The 22,582-nt window shown below is 45.5% G+C and overlaps 8 protein-coding genes across 8 annotated transcripts; 2 read left to right on the top strand and 6 right to left on the bottom strand.

The window, feature by feature from the left end:
* Positions 1-936: 936 nt before the first annotated feature.
* On the top strand, positions 937-1,392 carry RhiXN_09628 (Transposase; the record flags this gene model as incomplete). Its single annotated transcript, XM_043329444.1, has 1 exon — positions 937-1,392. One exon carries the CDS (start codon positions 937-939, stop codon positions 1,390-1,392), a length of 456 nt encoding a protein of 151 aa, XP_043182278.1.
* Positions 1,393-4,029: 2,637 nt separating this feature from the next.
* On the bottom strand, positions 4,030-7,170 carry RhiXN_09627 (Transposon Tf2-7 polyprotein; the record flags this gene model as incomplete). Its single annotated transcript, XM_043329443.1, has 1 exon — positions 4,030-7,170. One exon carries the CDS (start codon positions 7,168-7,170, stop codon positions 4,030-4,032), a length of 3,141 nt encoding a protein of 1,046 aa, XP_043182277.1.
* A 401-nt stretch (positions 7,171-7,571) lies between these two features.
* RhiXN_09626 (Transposon Tf2-1 polyprotein) lies at positions 7,572-12,983 on the bottom strand (the record flags this gene model as incomplete). Its single annotated transcript, XM_043329442.1, has 10 exons — positions 7,572-8,426; positions 10,791-10,799; positions 10,859-10,924; positions 10,975-11,078; positions 11,158-11,182; positions 11,237-11,284; positions 11,313-11,510; positions 11,570-11,776; positions 11,834-12,858; positions 12,905-12,983. 10 exons carry the CDS (start codon positions 12,981-12,983, stop codon positions 7,572-7,574), a joined length of 2,616 nt encoding a protein of 871 aa, XP_043182276.1.
* A 1,481-nt stretch (positions 12,984-14,464) lies between these two features.
* RhiXN_09625 (40S ribosomal protein S9-A) lies at positions 14,465-15,491 on the bottom strand (the record flags this gene model as incomplete). Its single annotated transcript, XM_043329441.1, has 7 exons — positions 14,465-14,584; positions 14,636-14,693; positions 14,749-14,935; positions 15,055-15,184; positions 15,233-15,287; positions 15,343-15,366; positions 15,484-15,491. The coding sequence occupies 7 exons, from the start codon at positions 15,489-15,491 to the stop codon at positions 14,465-14,467; spliced, it is 582 nt and encodes a 193-aa protein (XP_043182275.1).
* Positions 15,492-15,540: 49 nt separating this feature from the next.
* On the top strand, positions 15,541-16,414 carry RhiXN_09624 (ribosomal protein L21e; the record flags this gene model as incomplete). The annotated part of the gene is made up of 5 exons (XM_043329440.1): positions 15,541-15,684; positions 15,757-15,823; positions 15,880-15,994; positions 16,052-16,245; positions 16,302-16,414. 5 exons carry the CDS (start codon positions 15,541-15,543, stop codon positions 16,412-16,414), a joined length of 633 nt encoding a protein of 210 aa, XP_043182274.1.
* A 195-nt stretch (positions 16,415-16,609) lies between these two features.
* RhiXN_09623 (uncharacterized protein) lies at positions 16,610-18,492 on the bottom strand (the record flags this gene model as incomplete). The annotated part of the gene is made up of 3 exons (XM_043329439.1): positions 16,610-17,272; positions 17,335-18,159; positions 18,226-18,492. 3 exons carry the CDS (start codon positions 18,490-18,492, stop codon positions 16,610-16,612), a joined length of 1,755 nt encoding a protein of 584 aa, XP_043182273.1.
* A 307-nt stretch (positions 18,493-18,799) lies between these two features.
* Positions 18,800-19,792, bottom strand: RhiXN_09622 (ribosomal L28e protein family; the record flags this gene model as incomplete). Its single annotated transcript, XM_043329438.1, has 4 exons — positions 18,800-18,910; positions 19,258-19,446; positions 19,506-19,619; positions 19,679-19,792. 4 exons carry the CDS (start codon positions 19,790-19,792, stop codon positions 18,800-18,802), a joined length of 528 nt encoding a protein of 175 aa, XP_043182272.1.
* A 1,169-nt stretch (positions 19,793-20,961) lies between these two features.
* RhiXN_09621 (uncharacterized protein) lies at positions 20,962-21,620 on the bottom strand (the record flags this gene model as incomplete). The annotated part of the gene is made up of 5 exons (XM_043329437.1): positions 20,962-21,021; positions 21,081-21,144; positions 21,195-21,289; positions 21,390-21,449; positions 21,516-21,620. The coding sequence occupies 5 exons, from the start codon at positions 21,618-21,620 to the stop codon at positions 20,962-20,964; spliced, it is 384 nt and encodes a 127-aa protein (XP_043182271.1).
* Between the last annotated feature and the right edge of the window lie 962 nt (positions 21,621-22,582).

Here is a 22,582-nt window from a genome sequence, read left to right as displayed (position 1 = left end):
ATTAGATACACAGTGTAGAGTAGTACAGTTTGCCAAAAAACCTCTTACAGGGAATGAAATTTTGACTTATAGCGCATGTAACTTGGGAGCAGAGCGGCATAAAAATCTAACAATTATACTGGTGAATAGCAAAGCGTTTTGGCTACAGAAAACATGTCTTTGAAACGTGTTATGTTGGTAAATGAGAGGGCTAAAAATAAAACAAATCATTGGGTACGTGTGAGAGGTTTTACAGCACGTTTCAGATTTTGCAAGTGCAACCTTCAGTACCCAAAACTCACTTGATATACTTTGACAATGTTTTGCACACAGAACCAGCTATATATATGTAGCATTAACATACGCAAATGGAACCAGTATACTCTACCTACAATGCCTAAAGCATTTTCTCAGGACACTCTTAACTTGGTACTATCCTTACTTGACTCAGACAAGACACATGCTCAAATCATCAAAAAAACAGGTGTTTTGTCCGCTTATATCACAAAAGTCACTAGAAAACACCGCCTGCACCTGGCAAGGTCCAAAGGCGGTTGTCCACGCAAGCTCAATCCCACTGCCGTTTGCTATGCTGTCTGACTTGTAACCAACGGAAATAAAGTCAGCACACGGAAGGCTGCTATAACACTGTCCGCGCTTAGCGGGGAGTCCATCCATTGTGACACTGTCTGCCATGCGTTGTTAGAAGCTGGTTTACAAGCTGTAAAGAAGACACAAAAACCAAAGCTCACCCCAAAACATATCAAAGACCAAATTGCATTTGCCAGAGCTCACAAGGATTGGACTGTAGCCAATTGGAAACAAGTCCTATGGTCAGACAAGACCACAATTACTTGCCTGTGGTCCAATGGAGTCTATTGGGGCTGGGCCTGGCCCAGGGAGAAACTTAGTGATTGGCTGATCACCCTGGCTCTCAGCCACGGTGGAGGTTCCTTCATGTTTTGGGGATGTATGGGATGGCCAGGAACTGGGTATGGCTGCAAGGTAGAAGGATCATTCAATAAGGAGGTTTACAAGGAGATTTTGGGGGACAAATTCACAAGGAGCCTGAAGCACCTGGGGATGAAAGCAAGGGAGGTTATATATATGCATGATAATGCACGCCCCCACAAGGCAAAAGCGCCCACCAAATGGCTCAAAAACCATGAAGTCAAGTGCCTTGAGTGGCCTGCAAACTCTCCCAATCTTAATCCCATCGAAAACTCATGGGCTGAGCTTAAACAACGCCTAGGCAAGTACAAGGAGGTACCTAATGGGATGCTTGAGTTGTGGGAGCGGGTTCAGGTGGTTTGGGATGAATTTGCGCCAGAATACTGTCAGAAACTAATTGAAACTATGCCAAGACGCATGGCTATGGTTTTGGAGAGAAAGGGGAAGTCCATTCCTTATTAAATGTCTATGTCTTTGTAATCCAATTTGCTGCCGTGAAACCTCTTACACGTACCCCCCACTGTATGTTGCCCATATCTCTGCCATTTGTGGACCGAATGCGCTATATGAACACACAATATGTAGCTAGCACCCATATCTATCTATTGCTTATTTATTTAGATTTTTCCGCCGCTCCGCTCCTAAGTTACATGCGCTACAAGTCAAAATTTCATTTCCTGTAAGAGGTTTTTTGGCAAACTGTAGTATGGCCATTAAGCGCCTGCCCACTAGCAAGTACCCACCTTACAGTGGAGTACAACAGTCTCCAAGCAATTTTCCTGCTGCATATATATACCAGAGGTAACTGTTTACAAATAGATAACATGTGAGAAAGGAAGTTCTAAAAATAAAAGGAAGCATGCTGCAGACTGCATAGAAGCGTGGATCTTTATCTAAGCACCCTTGGCACAGCATCTTGGCAGGTCTTGGCACAACATCTTGGCATGATGAGCACCAAGATCATGTGAATCAAAAAGTAGAGATAATCAGTCTGTAAAAAATAGTAAAATTATTAATAAAAATATGGCAAATCCAGTGGTATAATTTGTGGGAGTCTAATGTTTTTTCATCACATGACTTGGATGCTTATAATCATATGCTAAGTGCCTTGCCACATCCCCCCTCTGCTTACCCAGTTACATAGCTGCTGCCACCTTGATGACACCATAGTGACACATATGCATGAGTAAGGCTGCTAATGGATCAGGGTTCTGATTTGATTAGATATTTGGTAAAATTTTTGTAAATAGCACTGCTCATCTGTAATATATAAAGAGGGCAGTTGTCTTAGACATTGTCTGGGATGCCAAGGGGGTTGGCACTTGTGGCTGCTAAGTACAGAAATAACCACTTAAGGTGGTGGGGGAGCTACCTACAGTGTCTAACTAACTATCTACAGTGACAAAACTGCATAAGACAGTGTGGACATGGTATCTACTTAGTGAACCCAGGCTGTAAGGCCCTGTGTACAATGAGGGGATGCAACAAGAGGTAATTGACCTGGGGATTGCCATTGTTGATTGCCCTCTGTCAGAGCCAACAACTACCAGATGGTAAACTGTCATAAACAGAGGAAAATAGAACTAGCTGGAATTGAACCAGCTTGACCACTAAGCCATAGAGCCCTACTATTCCTCTGCTGACAACCCATTATTACACCTGCTACCCCCTGTTGTAGACACATTTGATACCATGGAATTTATTCCAATTTTCTCAAATTTAAACAAAGATGAACAGACAACATTTTCAATCACATGACTTTGGCGCTTATATCATATGCTAAGAGCCAAGCCATGTCCCCTTCTGCGCTTACCAAGCACAATGTAGCCACCTCCACCTGATGACATCACTATGACATGTCAGTGACATGTATGCATGAGTAAGGCCACTTGCAGAGCAGGGTTCTTATTGGTTATGGTATTTCATATAAAAGTATTTGTAATTAGTTCTCTCTTGTAATATATAAGGAGGCCAACCAACCATGGTAATACCCAAGTTGATTACCTCTTGTTGCACTCCCAACATTGTACAAGGCCTTACAGCCAGAAAATACTTAGTCACATGCCCTAAGCATTGTTCTCACTGTATATACATAGCCTACCAGCACCTTACAGCATCTGGTCATTGTAGTTAGTTAGCTTGTTGTTGTAGGTAGCATCCATACCACCTTATGTGGTTCTCTTAGTAGTCCATACAGCCACAAGCGCCTGCTACCTAGACAACCCTTAAAGATGTCTGGGACACCCCCCAAATTTTGGGCTTGGGTCAGCATGTGTCCTAGACATCTGTAAGGATGTCAAGGGCGCAAGCACTAATGGCTGTATGGATAACAAATGTAAGTTGTGTAAGGCAACAGCTAACTACCCTACAACATTGGGACTACTGACTACAAGGACCAAACACTGTAAGGCAATGGCAAGCTACATATGTACAGTGGAGACAACGCTTAAGGCATTAGTGACAATGTATCTACTTAGTAACTTAGTGAAACCTGGGCTATAAGGCCCTGTGTACAGGTGGGGATGCAACAAGAGGTAATCAACCTGGGTATTGTCAGAGCCAACAACTACCAGAGGGTAAAACCTAACAAGCTATTGCCTAATATAGGACTTCTCAGCTAGTAGGGCCTAACAATGCTCAAGGGCAATGCCAGGAAGGGGTAGGACAAGACCTAATACAGTAAAGTGCACTATGCTGTAAAGACAGCAGGGCTAAAGACCTTTGACAGGGACTGGTATGCTCTCAGGCAATACTCTTAAGTGTATGTCTTAGGGTAGTAGTGATGGAAGGGGATAAGAGGTTGAGTTCTGAGGCTTAAGGCTCTCAGAACCCTCCTTATATATTCACAAGGGAAGGGAATAGTAAATACATGTGCAAACATAACAACAAAGATAAGGTCACATGACCAAAGATAAGAAAGATGTGATCACATGACTCAAATTCATGTGATTGGATTACATAATATGCGCTCAGCGCTTAAACGGCATAAAGATGCATATATCCATAAATCTTTGTGAAAATAGCGCATATATTCACTATTTCTTTGACTTAGTGGATTCTAAGGTGGTCACGCCTCTAGGGCATGACACTTCCCCCCTGTTAAGGTCCAGCTGCCTCTGGATGTTCACGGTGAAACTTAGCCAATTTCTCAGGGGCATTGGCTAAGTGGGCCTTGGGTTCCCATGTGTTATCCTCTGGTCCATACCCTTTCCATTTGACCAAGTATTTGACTTGTTGACCCACTTTCTTGGAGTCTAGGATCCTTTCAACAGTATATTCCTCTTCTCCATCAGCTGTGACAACTGGGGGAAGTGGTACTGGACCACAGTCATATTTGTCTACTGGCTTTTTGTGTAAAAGGGCAATGTTGAAAACAGGATGGACTTTCATGGATTTAGGGAGATCCAGTTTATAGGAGTTCCTGCCAATTTTCTCCAAGACCTTATAGGGCCCCAATTGCTTATGCTCTAGCTTATGGGAAGGCCTTGAAGTTTTGATGTTGGCACTACTCAAATAAACTTTATCACCAACTTCCAGCTTGGTTGCTTCCCTTCTGTTTAGATCATAGTATTGCGCGTTTTGTCTTGCAGCAATTTCTAAAGCAGCTTTTGCTTCAGTTTGGATCTCTTTCAGGAAGTCTGCTAGGTTGTTGGCTTGGGGGACATGGCTTTCCTTGGTGTTTCCAACTGTGAAGTCTGGATTATAACCATAGCACATGTAGAAGGGAGAGTGTTTGGAGCCTGAGTGTTTCCCATTATTGTATGCAAATTCTGCAAGTGGTAGTGATGCAACCCAGTCTGTTTGTCTATAGTTGATGTAGTGGTGTAGGTAAATTTCCACAAACTGGTTTAAGCATTCACTTTGTCCATCAACTTGTGGTCTGTATGCAGTGGAGAAATGTGGTTCTATCCCCAACCGCTTGTAGACTTGTCTCAAGAATTTTGCATTAAATTGGGGGCCTTGGTCCAAAATGGTTTTCCTGGGTAACCCATGTAACTTCCACACAAAGGATACAAAGAGGTTTGCAACATCAACAGCAGTAGCATCAGAGTGCGTTGGTATAAAATGAACCATTTTGGATAATTGGTCCACTACTGTTAATATTGCATCATATCCTTCTGAGGTGGGGAGTCCTACAATCAAGTCATACGTTATTTCCTCCCAGGGCTTATTGGGTAAATCTATGTTTTGAAGGAGACCTTCAGGAGCCTGGTTGGAGTGTTTGCTACGTATGCATGAATTGCATGCTTGGACATATTTTGTTACAGACTGTTTCATCCCTGACCAATAGTAATCCCTTGAAAGGAGGTCTAAGGTTCTGAAATGTCCTGGATGCCCAGTGGAAGGGTTATCATGCCTGCTTTCTAAGATGGCTTTCCTGATTTCTGGCTCATTTGGGACATAGATCCAATCATGATAGTAAAGTAGGCCATTATCAATCTTCCATCCTTTAACAGGTATATCCTCTTCCAAGGATTTAAGGATTTTGTGTACAGCTTTACCATCATGCAGAGCGTCCCTTATTAAATCATTAAGGTCACTATCTGTTTGAATAGCTGCAATAAAAGGCTCTGGGCTTATGAGCACAGGGGTTTCACCCCCCCCTTTAACCACAGACTTGTGGTCTTCACGGCAAGAGAGAATATCTGCTTTTCTATTCTGTGCGCCCAGCCTATACACAATCCTATAGTTGTAATCTGCCAAAAATCCCATCCACCTTAACTGCCTTTGGTTCAGATCCCTTTTTGTCTGGAAATACTCCAGATTTTTATGGTCTGTCAATATTTTGACAGGGATTACTGTTCCTTCCAGCAGGTGACGCCATTCCTTTAAAGCCCTTACTACCGCTAGTAACTCTTTATCAAAGATGTCATAGTTTCTTTCAGCGGGTGCTAGGGATTTTGATAGGAATGCAACTGGGTGTAATTTATCATCACTGCCCTTTTGATTGAGGACAGCGCCTGTTGCAAAATCAGAGGTGTCACACTCAAGGAAAAACTCCTTGTATGGATCAGGTTGGATTAAAACAGGGGACTCAATTAGAGCCTGTTTAAGAGCCTTAAAAGACACTTCTTGGCGTTTTCCCCACTCCCAAGGTATATTCTTTTGGAGTAGTTGGTATAAGGGTTGTGCCAATTTTGAGAAGTTATGTATGAAGCGTCTATAGAAGTTTATAAAGCCCAAAAACTCTTGAACCCCTTTGACAGAGCGCGGTGTTGCCCAATCAACTGCTTGAGTAATTTTCTTAGGATCTGCTTTTACTCCTTCACCATTGGCAATAACACCAAGGTAATCTACTTCAGATGCATAGAAATTACACTTCTCCAGGTTACAATAGCATGCATTGTCTTGCAGCCTTTTCAATACCTCTTGGAGATGTTTTGTATGTAATTCTCTGCTTTCTGAGAATATTAGGATGTTGTCTAGATATACTACTACATAGATGTCCAATATGTCCCTAAATATCTCATTCATGAAGTGCTGGAATGCAGCAGGAGCATTGCATAACCCAAAGGGCATGACTAGGTATTCAAACAGGCCATATTTGGTTTTAAATGCAGTCTTCCATTCATCACCTTCCTTTATCCAGACCAAGTTGTATCCAGATTTCAGGTCAATGGTGGAAAAGTATTTTGCACCCCTTAGTTTCTCAATGAGAGACTGTATTAGAGGTAGAGGGTACGCATTTTTGACTGTATTTGCATTTAGGGATCTATAATCCACAACCATACGCCTTTTCCCATTTTTCTTGTTGACAAAGTGAACTGGGGAACCATATTTGGATTTGGATGGATGAATCAATCCTTTGTCCAATTGTTCTTTAAGGAGTTTTCTAAGTTCCTCATCATCAGATGCCTTCAAGGGGTATACCATAGCCTTAAAAGGTTTGTCAGGATCAATTAAATCAATCCCTAAGTCAAAAGGACGGTGCAGCGGCAGTTCTGTCACCTTCATGTCCTCAGAAAATACCTCTGCAAAATTGCGCAGTTCTACTGGGATACTTTCAAGTGGAGAATCCACAGTACCTCCAGTTTCCCTAGGGATGCCTTCAAGAGGTTCAATTACCTTGACACCTCCTAAGTCTTCTGGTATGCCTTCAAGGTGGTTAGAAGTCCCACCAACATTTCCCAGGATAGAATTAGAAACAGAAAGACAAGAATTGTTACAGTATTGAGAATTAAAAGTGATATGCTTATTAGGCCAATCTATAGTAGGGTTGTGTAACTTGAGCCAGGACATTCCAAGGACTATGCTATGTTTACCTATATCAGCTACGTTACATTTCAAAACCTCTTTATGACTACCTAATTCTAAAGTAAATATACATTCTGAATCAACCAAACCAGAACTAATGTCTCTTCCATCAATCACTTTAAGGCAACATGGTACAGATTTTTTTGTAGTAGGTATACCATATTGTTTGATCAGGTCCTTGTGTATGAAGCAAGATGAAGCACCTGAATCAATCATAGCCCATCCAAAGAAGGGCTTCATTTTCTTGGTAACCTTAGGGTTGGGAACTTGTTGAATGCAAGAAGCTTGAAAATATATATTTAAAGGAGATATATTATTTACAGAAAAGATTTCCAAGCTATCTAAATGTCCATTATTTCCCTCTGATACACTGTTCCCATTAGTGTTCAGAGGTCCCCATTTTCCAACTCATCCTCAGAGATATGGGCCTCATGGCCAGAGTAGGATTTTGAGGGGCATTGATTGGCATAGTGTCCCCTACCTCCACATGTTGCGCATATAATGGGTTTTTTGCCTTTTGAAGAGGCAGAGTCTAAGTCCATAGGGGAAGGACCAGAATTGCGCAAGGAGGAGGAGGAGGAAGCCTTGGGAGCAGGAGTGGAGGTGGCAGTGGCTGGATGGTTATCCTTCTTGATAGTTTTGAAGGTAACGTCCATGGTGGTGCCATCATTCCACTTAACAATTGGAACTGCAATCCCTTTAGCATTCTGGCCAATTTTTTGAAGGACCCCCTTCTTTGCCTTTCCATCCACAATGGCATACACCTGTTCCCCAACAGACAGTTTATCCCTGGGCGCTCCCTGGGCTGCTGCTGACGTACAGGTGCTGGATTTGCTTCCAGATTGGTTTGAAGAGGAGGATAAACCCTTGTGCTGGGCTGCAAACTGCTCTAGGCGTTGATCCACCTTAAGGGCCTTCTCTGCAAGAGTTGCAAGAGTGACAGAGGCCTCTGCATGGTCATAATCTTGAACCATGAGAGTTTCCTTAATTTTGTGGGATAGGCCATCATAGAACATGTCCCTGAGAGAAAGATCATTGTAACCAAGACCTTGAGAGTAGGTTTGGAAGTCCTTGTAGTAATCTTGGACTCCCTTGGTTTGTTTGAGGGTGCGCAATTCAGCGCAGAAGTTCTCTGTCCTATTTTGGACATTCCAGCGTGCATTGAATTGCAGCCAGAAGGCATCCAGATTGTGGAGCCAAGAAACAGGATTCCCTTTAACAACGTCTTCTTCCAGGTAGGGCTCATGTCATAAACAGAGGAAAATAGAACTAGCCGGAATTGAACCAGCTTGACCACTAAGCCATAGAGCCCTATTATTCCTCTGCTGACAACCCATGATTACACCTGCTACCCCCCAAATTTGGGCTTGGGCCAGCATGCAACCACTTGTACTGGTCATGTGACCGTGTCCAGGACAGTTTAGGTTCTTGTTGCCTTAATGTTGTGACCCAACTGTATGGTTGGTCACTTGCTAGTGGTGGGCACTTAAGGCTGTACTAAACAGGGCAAAACTACTAACTAGGCTATCTACTATATCTATGTTGCGTAAGGCAATGACTAACTAACTACTGGAGGTGAGGAAGGGCCTTAGGCCAGTGAGGGTGGTAGGTCTACTGGAGTGGTTAACAAGTAAGGGGCCTGTGGGGGCCTGGGACTACTTAGCTACTGAGGTACCTGTCTGTTGTAGACACATTTGATATCAGGGAATTTATCCCTATTTTCTTGATTTTAAAACAAAGACAATTGGACTACATTTTCAACCACATGACTCTGGCGCCTATATCATACGCTAAGCGCCAAGCCACATCCCCATCTGTGCTTACTCATACATATGTAGCCACCTCCACTTGATGACATCACTATGACATGTCAGTGACACGTATGCATGAGTGAGACTAACTGCAGAGCAGGGTTCTTATTACATATAGTTAGCTTCTGTTCCCACACATATTGTATTTGTAATTAGTGCCTCTGTAATATATATAAGGAGGCTAACCAACCATGGTAACACCCAGGTTGATTACCTCTTGTTGCATCCCCCATTTGTACAAGGCCACTAGGGCCAGTAAACACTTAGTACTTGGATAGCTTGATACCGCCTTAAGCAGTTCCTTGTTGTCCTGGACACAGTCACATGACCAGTACAAGTGGTTGCATGCTGGCCCAAGCCCAAATTTGGGGGGTAGCAGGTGTAATCATGGGTTGTCAGCAGAGGAATAATAGGGCTCTATGGCTTAGTGGTCAAGCTGGTTCAATTCCAGCTAGTTCTATTTTCCTCTGTTTATGACACTTGTTGTACTTAGATAGTTTGTCACTGCCTTAAGCAGCCTCATCATTGTAGTATAGCTGGTTGTTGTTGTAGGTAGCTTGCTCACTGCCTTATGCAGTTTTCACTTGTATACGCCTGGCTGCAAGCACCCCCCTCCTTGACATCCTTACAGACATTTAGGACACTGTCTGTGATGAAAGACAAGGTAAAATTGACTTGGGGTCTCCAAGCAATTTTCCTGCTGTTTATATAACAAAGAGAACTAAATACATGTGGTCTGTGCATGTGTGAATAGAAGACTACATGTGAAATAAGAAGCATGCTGCAGGCTGCGCAGAAATGTGGATTCTTCCTAAGCACCCTTGGCATGGCATCTTGGCGCAGCATCTTGGCATAATAAGTGCCAAGATTATGTGATCAAAGAACAATAGATAAGGAGTTTGTAAAAAATACTAAAAATAAGAGAAAAATCATGTGAATCCAATGGTATAATTTGTAAGGGTGTAACACTTAAGCAACCTCTCATTTCTACTGCCCAGCCTCAAGCATCAAACCCCCATGTTGTCTCAGACCAAGTCTAGGACACTTAGATAGCTTGCTGCCACCTTAAGTGGCTTGCTTGTTGTAGTTAGGTGTTTTGTTGCTGTAGATAGTTCCCTGCTGCCTTATGTGGCTTACTCTTGTACTTAGTTGGCCACAAGCACCAAATCCCCACTTGGTCCCAGACAATGTCTAGGACATTAAGTGTCTTCTCTGTTGTTGTATAGTTGCTAAGTACACCTTACACAGTTTTCTCATTGCTTGTACACACAAGGCTTCAAGTGCCAGAACCCCCACACTTGTCCCACACTATGTCTAGGACACCCTGAGACCAATATGGTTTTGACTCAGCACTCTAACTTACTGCCTTGATTATCTTCTACTAGTCAATAAAAATCTGAACTTACTTATTATATATCCTATTGAACCCCTGTCAACTCCCACTACATAAATGTATTGAGAAAAAATTGCCCTCAATAACCAGAATGACATAACCATATATACAAAGAGTTCTTTTTTGCTAGTTCAACCTTGCTGATAAAGACTCAAATACACTCTTAGCGGTGGGTCTAGTATTATGGTCACGATCCCAGCAGGCTATCAATACTTCCCATACAAAATCTCCTTCTTCATTGTTCATAAGAGATTTGTGTGGGCGTTCAGGCAAAATCCCTTGTTGTATCCTCCTCAAAACTTGAAAGTCCCTTCGACATTGTACATATGGTATATCTGTTGTGTATATCTCCTACTCATGTTCAGTTGGCTCATTAAGCTCTTATACTATCTAAGGCTTACCAGGAGTGTCTGATACAACGTATGTATGGATTCAGCAGAAACTTTGCTATCTACAATACAATACATACCATTCCAAGGGCATACACATCCGATTCCTTGGTCTTAATCGCGCCTTCCAAGAGTAGTTCTGGAGCCTAGGAATGCTTGACAAATAGCAATGCAAATGTAAGTTGTTGATACTCACCGTCCAGCGAACGGATATTGATTGTGTGTCACTAGAGTACGAGAACGCCAGGCTGGCATTAGACAAGACGGATAAGCCAAAGTCGGTCAGTTTGGCAGTACCCTCTGACGACACAAGAACATTGTACTTTGAGATTCATGCATATTAGCAATCTGCTGCTCAATCACGGTCAATCCAAATCACTTGCCGCTTTAAGATCGCCATGAACCTATTTCAAAACTCCATTCAGATATAGTCATACTCCATCCAAAGCCCACCTTACCATTTCGTTTTGGTGCATATACGCAAGGCCGCTTGCGACTTGAATCGACTGCACAAGATATGAGCTAATAATATACGGCGATCTCTGAGACTTGGCTTGCCAATGAAAATGGTTTGAAGTTGGGGTTGTGTCTCATGAAATCGTGCAAATTTCCATTTTCCATCCATTGGGAAACCATCCCTAAGGAGTTGCCCTTGAATATCATCACCCCCATCAATTCGTGTATATTGTCGTGTTTCATTCTGGACCAATTGTATATTTCACGCATGGCACGCTGATAGTGTTCAGTCGTAAGTGACAACGTCTTAATAGTAGGTGATGGGATGCGCACACCTTGAGAACTTTGTAGCCGCAGGGCTCAATGAAAGACGCTCTCCATGCTTTAATTGCCACCTTACTGCCGTTGCGTAATTCACCCATCCATACATCACCAAAACCACCGCCAGCTACCGGGACGGTGTCATCGTGTTTCCCAATCATTTGGGTAGTGAGATCGACGCATCCATGAGTAAGAAGGCTATTGAACATATCGTGGATCGACTTCAAGCACAAAAGGAATATGTTAGATTATGCTTGGCACGAGAAATTATATTTTACCATCTGCTGGTTAACTAACTCTTTGTTAGTTACTTCTCCCTCTTCAAAACTCCTGGGTGATGTGCTCCCGGTTGTGTGTTGCTGACTTCCTTCTCCTACTTCCGACCTCGATCCTGTCTCAGGTTCACAAAAATGTTCTACTTGGAGTAAATTCCACAATTTTACATTACGATCGAGTGAACCAGTTAGGAGTTGGGCTCCACTGGGAGAAAATGCGATCGAAGTTACCCCCCTGGTATGCCCCTTCAATGGCTCAACAATCAAACCGCTAGTCCGTATGTCCCAGATACGAACAGTACGATCCATAGATCCCGACGCGACCCATAAATCGTTTGGAGAGAAAGCAACGGATGTAACTTGGTTGGCATGGCCTTGGTATGAATTGCGGACGATCTTTCCACTACGAACGTCCCAGAGCTGAACCGATTTGTCATTGGACCCAGAGATTATCAGGTTTCCGTCGTGAGAATATGCAATGGAACGAACGGGTTCAGTATGTCCCCCGAGGAGTGATAATATTGATGTTTTAGTTTGCAAATCATAGGCTCGGATACCCCAGTCATGAGACCCGGCAGCGACCCGAATACCACAGGGAGAGAACGCGATCGACGCAATCGTGAATGAGTTGCTCCCGTAAGAGATGTAGGGACTTGCTGTGTCATTCGTGGCCCACATACGAACCTCCCCTCCTTCATTGCCACTGGCAATAAATTTTGCATCTCCAGAGAAGGCGACTGAATGTACCATGTTCCTTTGGCTCTTTAGTGGCTCGCCTATTGGCAAGCCCGTCTTTGAATCCCATAGGCGAATGGTGAAGTCGGCGGATCCAGAAGCTAATACATCACCAAGGGGGGAGTAGGAGACCGAATAAACTGTATCACCATGTCTCTCAGCTTGCCACAGTTGACTTATCGAGGCAGACTTGTTCGTATTCCAGCTACAAACTGTCCTGTCCAAGGATCCCGATACAACCGAACACCCATCAGGAGAAAACGCAACAGAGTTAACCCCATACTTGTGTCCCTCTGGCAAGAAATAAGTAGGAAGCTCCACGACTACAACGCAACGTACTGTAAGTTGTGGGTCCGGAAGGTTCCTCAGAGGGCTCTGATTGAAAGACTTTGCCTAAATAAGAGAATAGGGCATGCATTACCACTCAGAGAACAGTTTAGCCAAGGGGTGTCAAGGAACTACTGTAGGGCGCGGTACTTCGATCACAAGACTCACCACGTGTGTATCCATGTTATTCTATAAGCCATCAATTGAAAGAGTAAGCGCCAAGCATGCGGCTACCCAAGAATATGAGCGAGGTTAGTTTCGCCTATTTGCAATGTTGATTCAATATAAAGTTGAAGGAGCCCTTGCCAATAACACAATGTATACAGAGTCTAAATTTCTTGGTCTCTCCTACAGCTACTTGTGGCAACCATGGCCGAAACGTGCGAGATCCAGGGGATGATTGCACGATGAACCTCAAGGGGGTAGATTTTATGGATACAAAAAGCCGCGCTTGTGCACGGAGTATCGGAAAACCTCGACCAGTATTTTTATGGGTCAGCATCCTTAGCTCACCGCCGCGTGTCACCAAAGTGCCGGTTTCTGTTTATGGGTGCAGACAACCAGCAAAATCTGGAGGTCAAGCGGATTTCCTCTGCCTTTTTGGGCTCACAGTGTAGGTCGTTCAGGTACCGAATAAGGGTATGGCGAGCTCATCCAGCGCTTGCGGATACGGATCGACACAGCGAGTATCTGTGTCCATCGGCCTCAGCGTTTCTTTCTGCTGGGTAACTGTACTCGTATGTTAAACAATAAACCCGGCTCAGGAAAGCGAAATTCGATAGGACGCACCGTAGCTAATTATAACGAATAATCTTAAGTATCGACCGAATTTATCTGAGATGAAAATGTAGTAGATTTGGATGCTCACAACCGATGAAACCCGCTGCAAGAGGTCCGGTGACCATGTGAAAGCAAAATTTATCGAAAATCATAAGGAGTACAGAACAAAGATCGATAGTACTAACATTAGGGAATCCTCTGGAGCTCCTGGAGAGTCCCCCCCCCCCAAAAAAAAAAAAACTGCGACAAAACTTTGGGGACCCTACCAAAAGGCCACAGAGGATTCGGGACGTTTACCGGTGCTATATAGTAGTCCGATGCGCTCCTAACACTATGGGTGTTCTTGTCTAAAGTGTCTCCTCATTAAGCAAGGTTCCAGAATTTCATCCAAATTCGTCTTGTTGGAAGCACTTTTTCGTTTATTAGCACTACAGAAACAACGCTTTTATTCTGACAGAGCTAGGTTATTGCAATATTAAACTACTCGTACGATTGGTCCGGATTTGCTACCAAGTGGGCCTGTGTGTCGGTATCTTCCAGCAAACTAATTGGTAGCTTTAAAGGTCATCCATACAACGTGATACATTTTGAAACTGAACCAAGCATAAGACACTATCGACAACGATGCGGCATATATCATCCCCCTCCCTCGCGCTCGGTGGGAGAAAAAAAATAGGTAGGTGGCGAAACAAGTGAAAAGTGTGCGTATAGTCGTATTCGAAAAAAAGAGTAAGTAACATCTTCTCGAACCCAACAAGACGCATCCACTCTTCGGTGTAAAAAAGGGTGCGTCTACTCCTCGTCCTCGTCGTCTCCGCCAGCGTCCTTGTTGGCGGCCGCGGCGGCACGCTTGCGGTGTACACGACCCTTGCGTCCTCCGCCGTAGGGAGAAGTGAGCGCAAAGTCGATGTGCTACAGAGATATGTATGAGCATATATACCAGATAATAAATAACAAACGTACCTTTTGAGAGTCAAGACGAACGACAAAGGAGGGGACATTGACAATCTGCTTGCCAACACTGGGGAACAAGATCGATAAAGATTGTGTATTTATTGAAACATGGGATAACTTACCGAATATGCCTCTGGCGAATCAATACGCGAGCGTGGTGAATCGACTTGGCGAGACCGGATTTGAAGACTTGGGTCTGCAGCCTGCGCTCCAAGAAATCCTCAATCTTCAAGGCCAATACGTAATCGAGACGCATGCGGGTCTCGTCGAGCACACCAATACGGACGAGACGACGGATCAAGGCGTTACCTAGGTTGGTGTGGCAATAATGTCAGTACACGCAGAGATTGATAATAACGAGTATAGGTTATATGCGATCACTTGGGTAGAATAATGATCGAAATGATGGGACTGAAACCATGACTCACCTTCGAAGAGACGCTTGGGGTCCTTGGCCTCGAGCTTCAAGAGCTCACGAGCAGCACGACGAATCTTGGACAAGACGAGCGAGATGCGCCAGATCTCACGCTTGTTGCGGAGACCGTACTCTCCAGCGAGCTAATAGCTTATCAGCGTCGATCATCCTTGGTATATGATCTGACAAACCTTGAGCTCAGCATCGAGGCGAGCCGACTCGAAGGGGCGACGGGGGACCTTGTAGCTATGTTTTCAAGTCAGCCTACGTGAGATAAGAAAAGAGGAATAAATGCACTCACGTCTTGCTGTGGTTCCTGGGGGCCCTTTACACCAACAAAAAAGTCAGTCTTGCTCTTCGAATATCAACAGGGCGGCCCTCTGAGCTCACACCCTGGACAACACAATGTCTTGACGCCCTCGTCTAGACGCAAAGGTCTCACCTGGGCATGGTGTCTTGAGGTTAATCTTCTCGTCTCTGTCGGCGTCGAGTTTCCAGTATGATCACAAACGGATCATGGGCCCGTATTTGCTTCCGACCTTCCGACTACAGAGGAACTGTACAGCTCAAGCCACCGCCCAATCGCCCGGGCGCTTGCGAGATAATTGCATCCGACGAACCCGCCTCTATCGACACTTTCAAGGTATGTCCCCTCGTCGCAGCAAAAAAGGATTTATTCGAGTTGTTGAATCATCGCTGTTGATAAAAAGACTAGCCCAAAATGCCGCACTCGTTCGGTTACCGCGCGCGTACCCGCCACATGTTCAAGCGGGGCTTCAAGGGTGCGTTGATTGATTTCCACTATTACTTGCGAGGCTGAAAGTGTGTGGGTGTATAGAGCATGGCCCGATCAAACTGTCGACCTTTGTGACTCCCTATCGTATTGGTGATATTGTCGACATCAAGGCCAACGCGGCTCAACAAAAGGGTATGCCGCACAAATACTACCACGGGTACGTCCCACTCGACATTTCCTGAATTTAATCCTTATTTATGCGGGGAATTAAAAGCCGAACGGGTATTGTGTACAATGTTACCCCCCGTGCGGTTGGCGTGCTCGTCAAGAAGATTGTCGGAAACAGGTACATCGAGAAGCGTGTCAACCTCCGTGTTGAGCACATCCGTCACTCCAACTCCCGACAGGACTTCTTGACTCGCGTCAAGGCCAACGCGGTCACTTCTAAAGAGGCCAAGGAAAAGGGCGGTGAGTTGCTTGTATGCATATATATAGTGAAATTAAAGATTGACGATTCAATATAGAGAAGGTCTCGATGAAGCGTGTGCCTGGTCTCCCCCGTGCTGGATACACACTCTCTGCGGCGGACAACCAGCCTCAGACGCTCGTGCCTGTACCGTACGAGACTACCATTTGATTGGTTGTGGGATGTATGCCTTGTTTGTTCCATTATGTACTCTCTATGAATTTCATGCACGCACACAACTAGGCATTTTGATTGTGACTCGGAGTTTTGAGGTAATTCGGACATCTGGGATATTGAGACTTCAACAACTATCGTATATGATACATAAATCAATAGATACGCTACATCGAAGACTAAGATTTCAATCTACGCTCGCCCCTCGGCCCACGGTGACGTCTCGACCGGCAAGGCATGCACTCGCGGGGGAGTCTTGGGTGGAGTCGCCTCCCTATCCCTCGCCTGCCCCTTCCAAATATCAGACGCTGAGCTAGGGAGAGAAGGAACATCCGCGATAGCCAGCGGTTCAGATGGTTCCTCCTTGGGCTCGTGTTCATCCAGTTCATCGTCGCTCGAGACGGGCGAGACGATCGGTGAAGTTTCCTTTGTCGCCGAGTCTGGCCGGGTGCTCTCTTGAGATGTTCGGGCGTTATCTGTGTCCGACTCGGCGTCGTCCTCTGGCTCACGTTTGGACCCATTGACGGAAATCCATTCGCTCGAGTCTGTCTTGACCGGGGTTGGCTCTTCTACTTCTGCCACTTTCTCCGGCTCGGACGCCTTTTCGTCGGTGTGGACTGTACCATCAGTCTCCAGCGTGACTGACTCGACGTCCTTCTTGACCTCTCGTTCCTCTTTCTGATCCTTTTCTTCCTCTGGCTTTTTTATACCGGCCGAGAGTTCCCTCAGTCGTCCATTCTCTCCTTCTACAACCCTCATCGCACCCCTGACCGCATCCCTCTCTTCCTCGGTCTCCCTAAGCAACGCCTCGACCTCGGCCATCTTTCTCCTCTCATCAGCAACCATCTTGTTGGCCTAGATTACAAGTAAACATCGACCCCAATTAATTCACACACGCACACTCTCCCAAAACTCACCTCTTCAAACAACGACTGGGTCAAACTTTCAATCTCTTCCTGCACTTTTGCCTTTTCCTTTTCCAACTCGGTGCTCACTTTCTTCTCGGCCTCGAGTTTCGACCTGAGCTCCTCGAGCTGCTTGTCCCGCGCCTGAATCGACTCTTCCTTGGCCTTGATCTCTCCTTCCTTGTCCTTGAGCTTCTTTTCCAGCGCTGCCAGTTCAGGGTCAACGGTTCTCCCAGCAGCAGTACCAGCAGTAGAAGTCGCAGAAGTTACAGAAGTCGTCGAAGGTGGTGTAGGCGGGACATCCTCAAGGGCCAAACCAAGCGAAGGCAACGACGCCGACGTCAAGTGCGACGCTGAGCCCGCAAGTTGAGGTGGAGGACTAGCAGCCTTGTTCACCTGCGCAACCGCACTCGTTGGAGACGGCGTCTTGCTCCCGAACCGGAACCTGAAAAACCTCGACTCTCCTTGTCCGGTTGTAGTCCCAGTCACGGTCCCGGTCGGAGTCGGGGTCGGAGTCGTCGTGGATGCTCTTGGGGGAGGGGATTGGGGAGATGGAGCATGGACGACGATCCGTGCTCCGTGCTCGTCTACGGACCCGCTTCCTGCCGATGCGATGGACGATACAGATGCGGCGTATGATACGCTATTCGCAGGCGGTCTCCGGCTCGCCGTCGAGTCGCTTCGTCTCCACCCGACGTCTCGCGTGTGCGCATTGTGCTTGAGCGCGTCTTCAAGCATTTCCGTATTGGCCATTGCGAGCGTGAGATTCGATTGCGTCAATGTTAACGATGTTTGAAGTTCGGTCAGTTGGGGCTCCAGGGCGGATATTCGAGTTGTCTAAGCGCAGAGACGGGCATTCTGATTTATATGTATATTATTAGAAATTTGAGGTTTGGAACGTACGAGTCGTGTACACAACGTAATGAGTTTCCCAACAGAATCCCGAAGATCTTGGTCTGGAGTAGACTGGTCCTCGAATCGTGCTTTGGCTTGTTCTAAAATCTCCGCATATGGATCTTTAGGTTTAGGAGGCTCTGGCTCGGGTATTGCATCATCGGGTGTCGGAGTCACACTGGTGGCCTCTGGCTCAGACTCAGACTCTGTCGATGGGAACGGAACAGCAGTTGTAGTTGGCGGAGGAGGAGAAGAGGTAGAAGGAGGGGACGACATTAGGGTATACTTTTGGGGAACGGGTGTAGAGGACAAGCACACAGCCGATCAAGATCACTTATGGGGCGTTTTCAAACGCCGGGCGCTTACTTTTACATTGCCTTTTGTTGTGAAAGGTCGCTAGGCACTTAATGACAGATCAAAGGGGTCAATTCATTTCACTTGACCGCAGCTTCCAAACTCAATGACCTTGGTTGTCCCTCATCTTACGACAATCGTACGCTCATTTTCACTAGTGTCAACTGATCCATAGAGGCGAGCATAAAACATGTACAGCAACGAGAATACAGGATGAGGAACATGCATTTTATGCAGACTCTGCGGCAGCCTTGGCCTTTTTCCCTCGGACCTTGCGCTCGGGTGCGGGCTTCTTCGTCTGCTGGGCGCGCTGGAGGGCTGAGACGCGTTGAAGGGCAGCCTGTCATCGTATACGTTAGCCATTGAACCAATTATAAACGATCACAGCATATAATCAAAGAAGACAAATGAATTGAAAGATGTCTGCGTCCACGAGTCGGTATATCCGCGAGGAGCACCGCAACGGCTACCGATAGCGACAGGAGGCGTGGGCCGTATTGATCGTTTGGCCCTAGTCTGATATTGCATTCATGTCCACGCCCGACAAGGCACTGACCGAGGTCGCCCAGCGGGTTCTAACGTAGATGCTGTGCCATTTTTGGCAATTGGAGTGGTGGGAATATATAGATAGTAAAGCATATATCGAACGATTCTCGCGTAGAAATAAACCTCAAACTCGAAACGCACCTGGCGCAAATCAGGACGGTATCCCAACCTCGCTTGGCTGGCGACTACACCCTGTGCTCGGCGAGGTCCAGACCTGGCACGGATGGTAGTCTTGTGCTCGCCCTTGGAGTGCTGATGAATGCTCGACTTGGGCTTGCGAGAAGTGAGAGTAATCGCGTTGGTCTCGGCATTGTGACCAATGTGCAGGCTCTGTATATTTAAATAATCGTTTAAAACAGCGCTATTAGAATAAAAGTACCCATACGAACCTTGTCGCTGATCAAGCCCGAATACTTGCGCGAGTGGACATTCTTCAAGTTACCCGGCTCCTTGGAGAAGATCGGTCCCTCGGGAACACGCTTCACGATGAAGCTGTTGTATTTCTGTCAGATTCATAAGTCCTGTATTTCCTAGATATTATTTCGAGGGGTTTGAAACGCACGCGGACGAGCAACCACTGGAGATCGGTAGACATGACGGAGGCGGTGAGGGACTGTGTGGATGGCGAGTGCGGAGTGGCGGATGCAAATCGGGTGGCGGTACTGAGCAGTTCCATTTTGGCGCTTATGCGACCGAGGGGAATGACGCACAAATCGGCGCCATGGTCTTGTTTGTAAATTAAATGCTGTCAGTGGTTGCTAAAATAGTTTCGTACGGTATAATCTGAGGAAATGCCTGCCCGCTCTTCTGGAGCCTACAGCAAAACAACGAATTTCAGGTATCTATAGATAGCTTCGCATATTCAAATAGGTAAAAGTAGAGACACGTCTAAGAGAATGGAAATCAGGGATTATTTAGGAGTAACAATGGAGCAACCAAATGGGTTTTGGAGCTTTGGGTGGAGTCAAAGCCCGCTAGGTGCCTGCACCGGCCCGGGATCAGAGGTGTGGCTGAACACTTGAGAAACCACAGAAACTAGAAACACGCCTTGACCACGGATATCAGAGCGAAACTGTGGATATGTAATCTAAATATTACCGTACTATTCCGGTCGATCAAGCGTGGGTTTGTCTATGCTTGTGTGCCTAGACACGAACAGAACTCGTGCGTCGCGTGGGTCATGGCCGAGATGCAAGAAACCGGTCGCACAGCTATGAACCGGAAAACTATTCCTTCGACTATGGCACACTACTAACGAAAGAGCTAAAGCGAAGGCCTAACAGAATGTAGCCATGGTTCTCTAGGGGCGGTCGATAGCTGAGGGGGAGTATATTCGGTGTAAAGACGCACTCATGTGGCGCACGGGATGGGGACGAAAATGTGTCGTAACCCAAGATAAGCGCACCCCCAGAATAGGCGTTCAGCTTCTCTTGGTACAAGTTTGCCCACAACTGATGACCCTATTCTGTCACACGAAAGCCAGTTAGTTTGTCATGATTATCAGGGAAGTTTCTGATGTTGCGATCATGTGAGCGCCGAGGTGACTGTACAAGGCCAGAGAACGGACAAATTTGTAATTCGCTAAGTAGATCTACCGATTGACCGAACCAAGTCGTTTGGTAGATCTTGGCAACGGATAAATCTGAAGATCCACGTATTATTCAAAATGGCCCCAATTCAGTAATACATCTAATGGTTCTCAATTGGGATATACTCTAGCATACAGTGCACATTGAGCCAGTGTCGGCCACAAACACGGGCCATCGCTTTTCAATTCATTCAATTTCAACTAATCACGATATGTACAACATATCTTCACAACTCGAAACGTCACTCTGTTGCCTGTTAAGCTTCCCTAATCTTCCACAACTGGCTCCTCTTTCCCTCCGCAGGCTCCAGATAAATCTACGAAGATTAGGCGATCAGGCTCTAGAATCTCACTCAGTCCGTTAAAAATGACCTACATCAGTCGGATTCCTTGGGTTGTCTGGCAAAGTCCAAGCAGCATCGGCATTCCAGACTTTGATCCTAACTCATGGCTTAGACATAAGACACCAAAAGGTTCACTTTCAACTTACGAGTATAGGTCAGATCCTGCAGGAGTAATAGCCCATAACAGGTTGTCGCCTGTGAGGTTATGCTTTTCAGTCCTCTGAATAACGCGGTTGTCGGGCTGTAAGGAAAAATATGAGTAGAGTCCAATTGATGTGAATATCGCAACATGCCTGAAGGTTAGTGTTGTACCCGAACCAGTTGCTAGTGCTCGGGTTGACTCTCCTATCGTTGAAACGAATCATCTGTGCTCCAGATTCGTTCTTGATCTCGAGGTCAACCTGATTATTCACGGTGAAAGTGAGATAGGACAACAAATTCATTGTGCATAATAGGTCAATACGCACATTTCCAGTGATGTTCATCTTGACGGTATCAGAGTCATAGAAGGCAGGTGCATACTTTTCGTTCTCGGCGTTAAAGATTCTGTATCTACCGTCGGGGAGAGCCATCTTTTATATAGGACTATTGGTTGTACTAGTAGTAGAACACTGAGCTAGTGGTGAATAGATCGATGTCGACGACTGGTATTTATACGGCAGACTACCTGCGCGCGCCAATGGTTAGGAGGCGTCATATTTGTGAACCCCGTTACGCCTGCCCACACCGCAAAGATTGAATGATGGGGTCTCTACCCCAATAATCTGGGGTCTAGTTAACAGCGTCACTGGTTTACTATAAGACGCATACATTCAACAGGGCGTTAGTTGCCTTAGCTAACAAGAAGATAACATTATCGTCTCTTTCGGGTATGCGCAATTGGTGCTGGAAGCCAGAAAGACCTACATGGAGCAAGATTCAATGAGTACGCAAAGAACATTTCGGCATATGAATACCTGAATGACGTGATTTTCGTAAGAAGTGGGTCAGATAATCTACGACTCTGCGCATGTATGTTGTATGCAACCCATATCAAGAGAGTGACTTCGTTCCCCACGTGTTCTATGACGACCAAGCAATAGTTCATCTGGGAATAGAGTGGGGAAATTTCAACATTAAAGGCAATAACAGGGAGCTATGTTGCAAGTAATCAGATTGAGAAAGACGATATGAACAACCAAATGAATTTTACCCGATAATTTATCACAGCAACCTAAACAGACAGTGTGATCTATCACAACATGTGTCAGTGCTACCCTCAATTGGTGATCGTTTTGACTGTTTCATGATAAAAATTAAAATTAGAATGATTCTTTTCCTGTCAATATGATATGGTTACGTTGAGAGACTCAGATCGCTTGAACGGTAGACATGTAAGTTTTCTCCACAAAAACTCCGAGACGACAAGAAATAACAGGAGAATGAGCCTTTTATATTGACACTTGACCTAGGCAGCAGCAATGTCTAGATGCAATCAGAACTCGTTGCGATACGTCATAGAAAAATGCACATCTTCATGATCAAAGTCTACGGT

Source organism: Rhizoctonia solani, chromosome 8 (genome assembly GCF_016906535.1).
Source record: "Rhizoctonia solani chromosome 8, complete sequence".
NCBI lineage: Eukaryota > Fungi > Basidiomycota > Agaricomycetes > Cantharellales > Ceratobasidiaceae > Rhizoctonia > Rhizoctonia solani.
The sequence above is the reverse complement of the archived record's forward strand: the minus strand, read 5'-3'. Positions and strand labels throughout refer to the sequence as shown.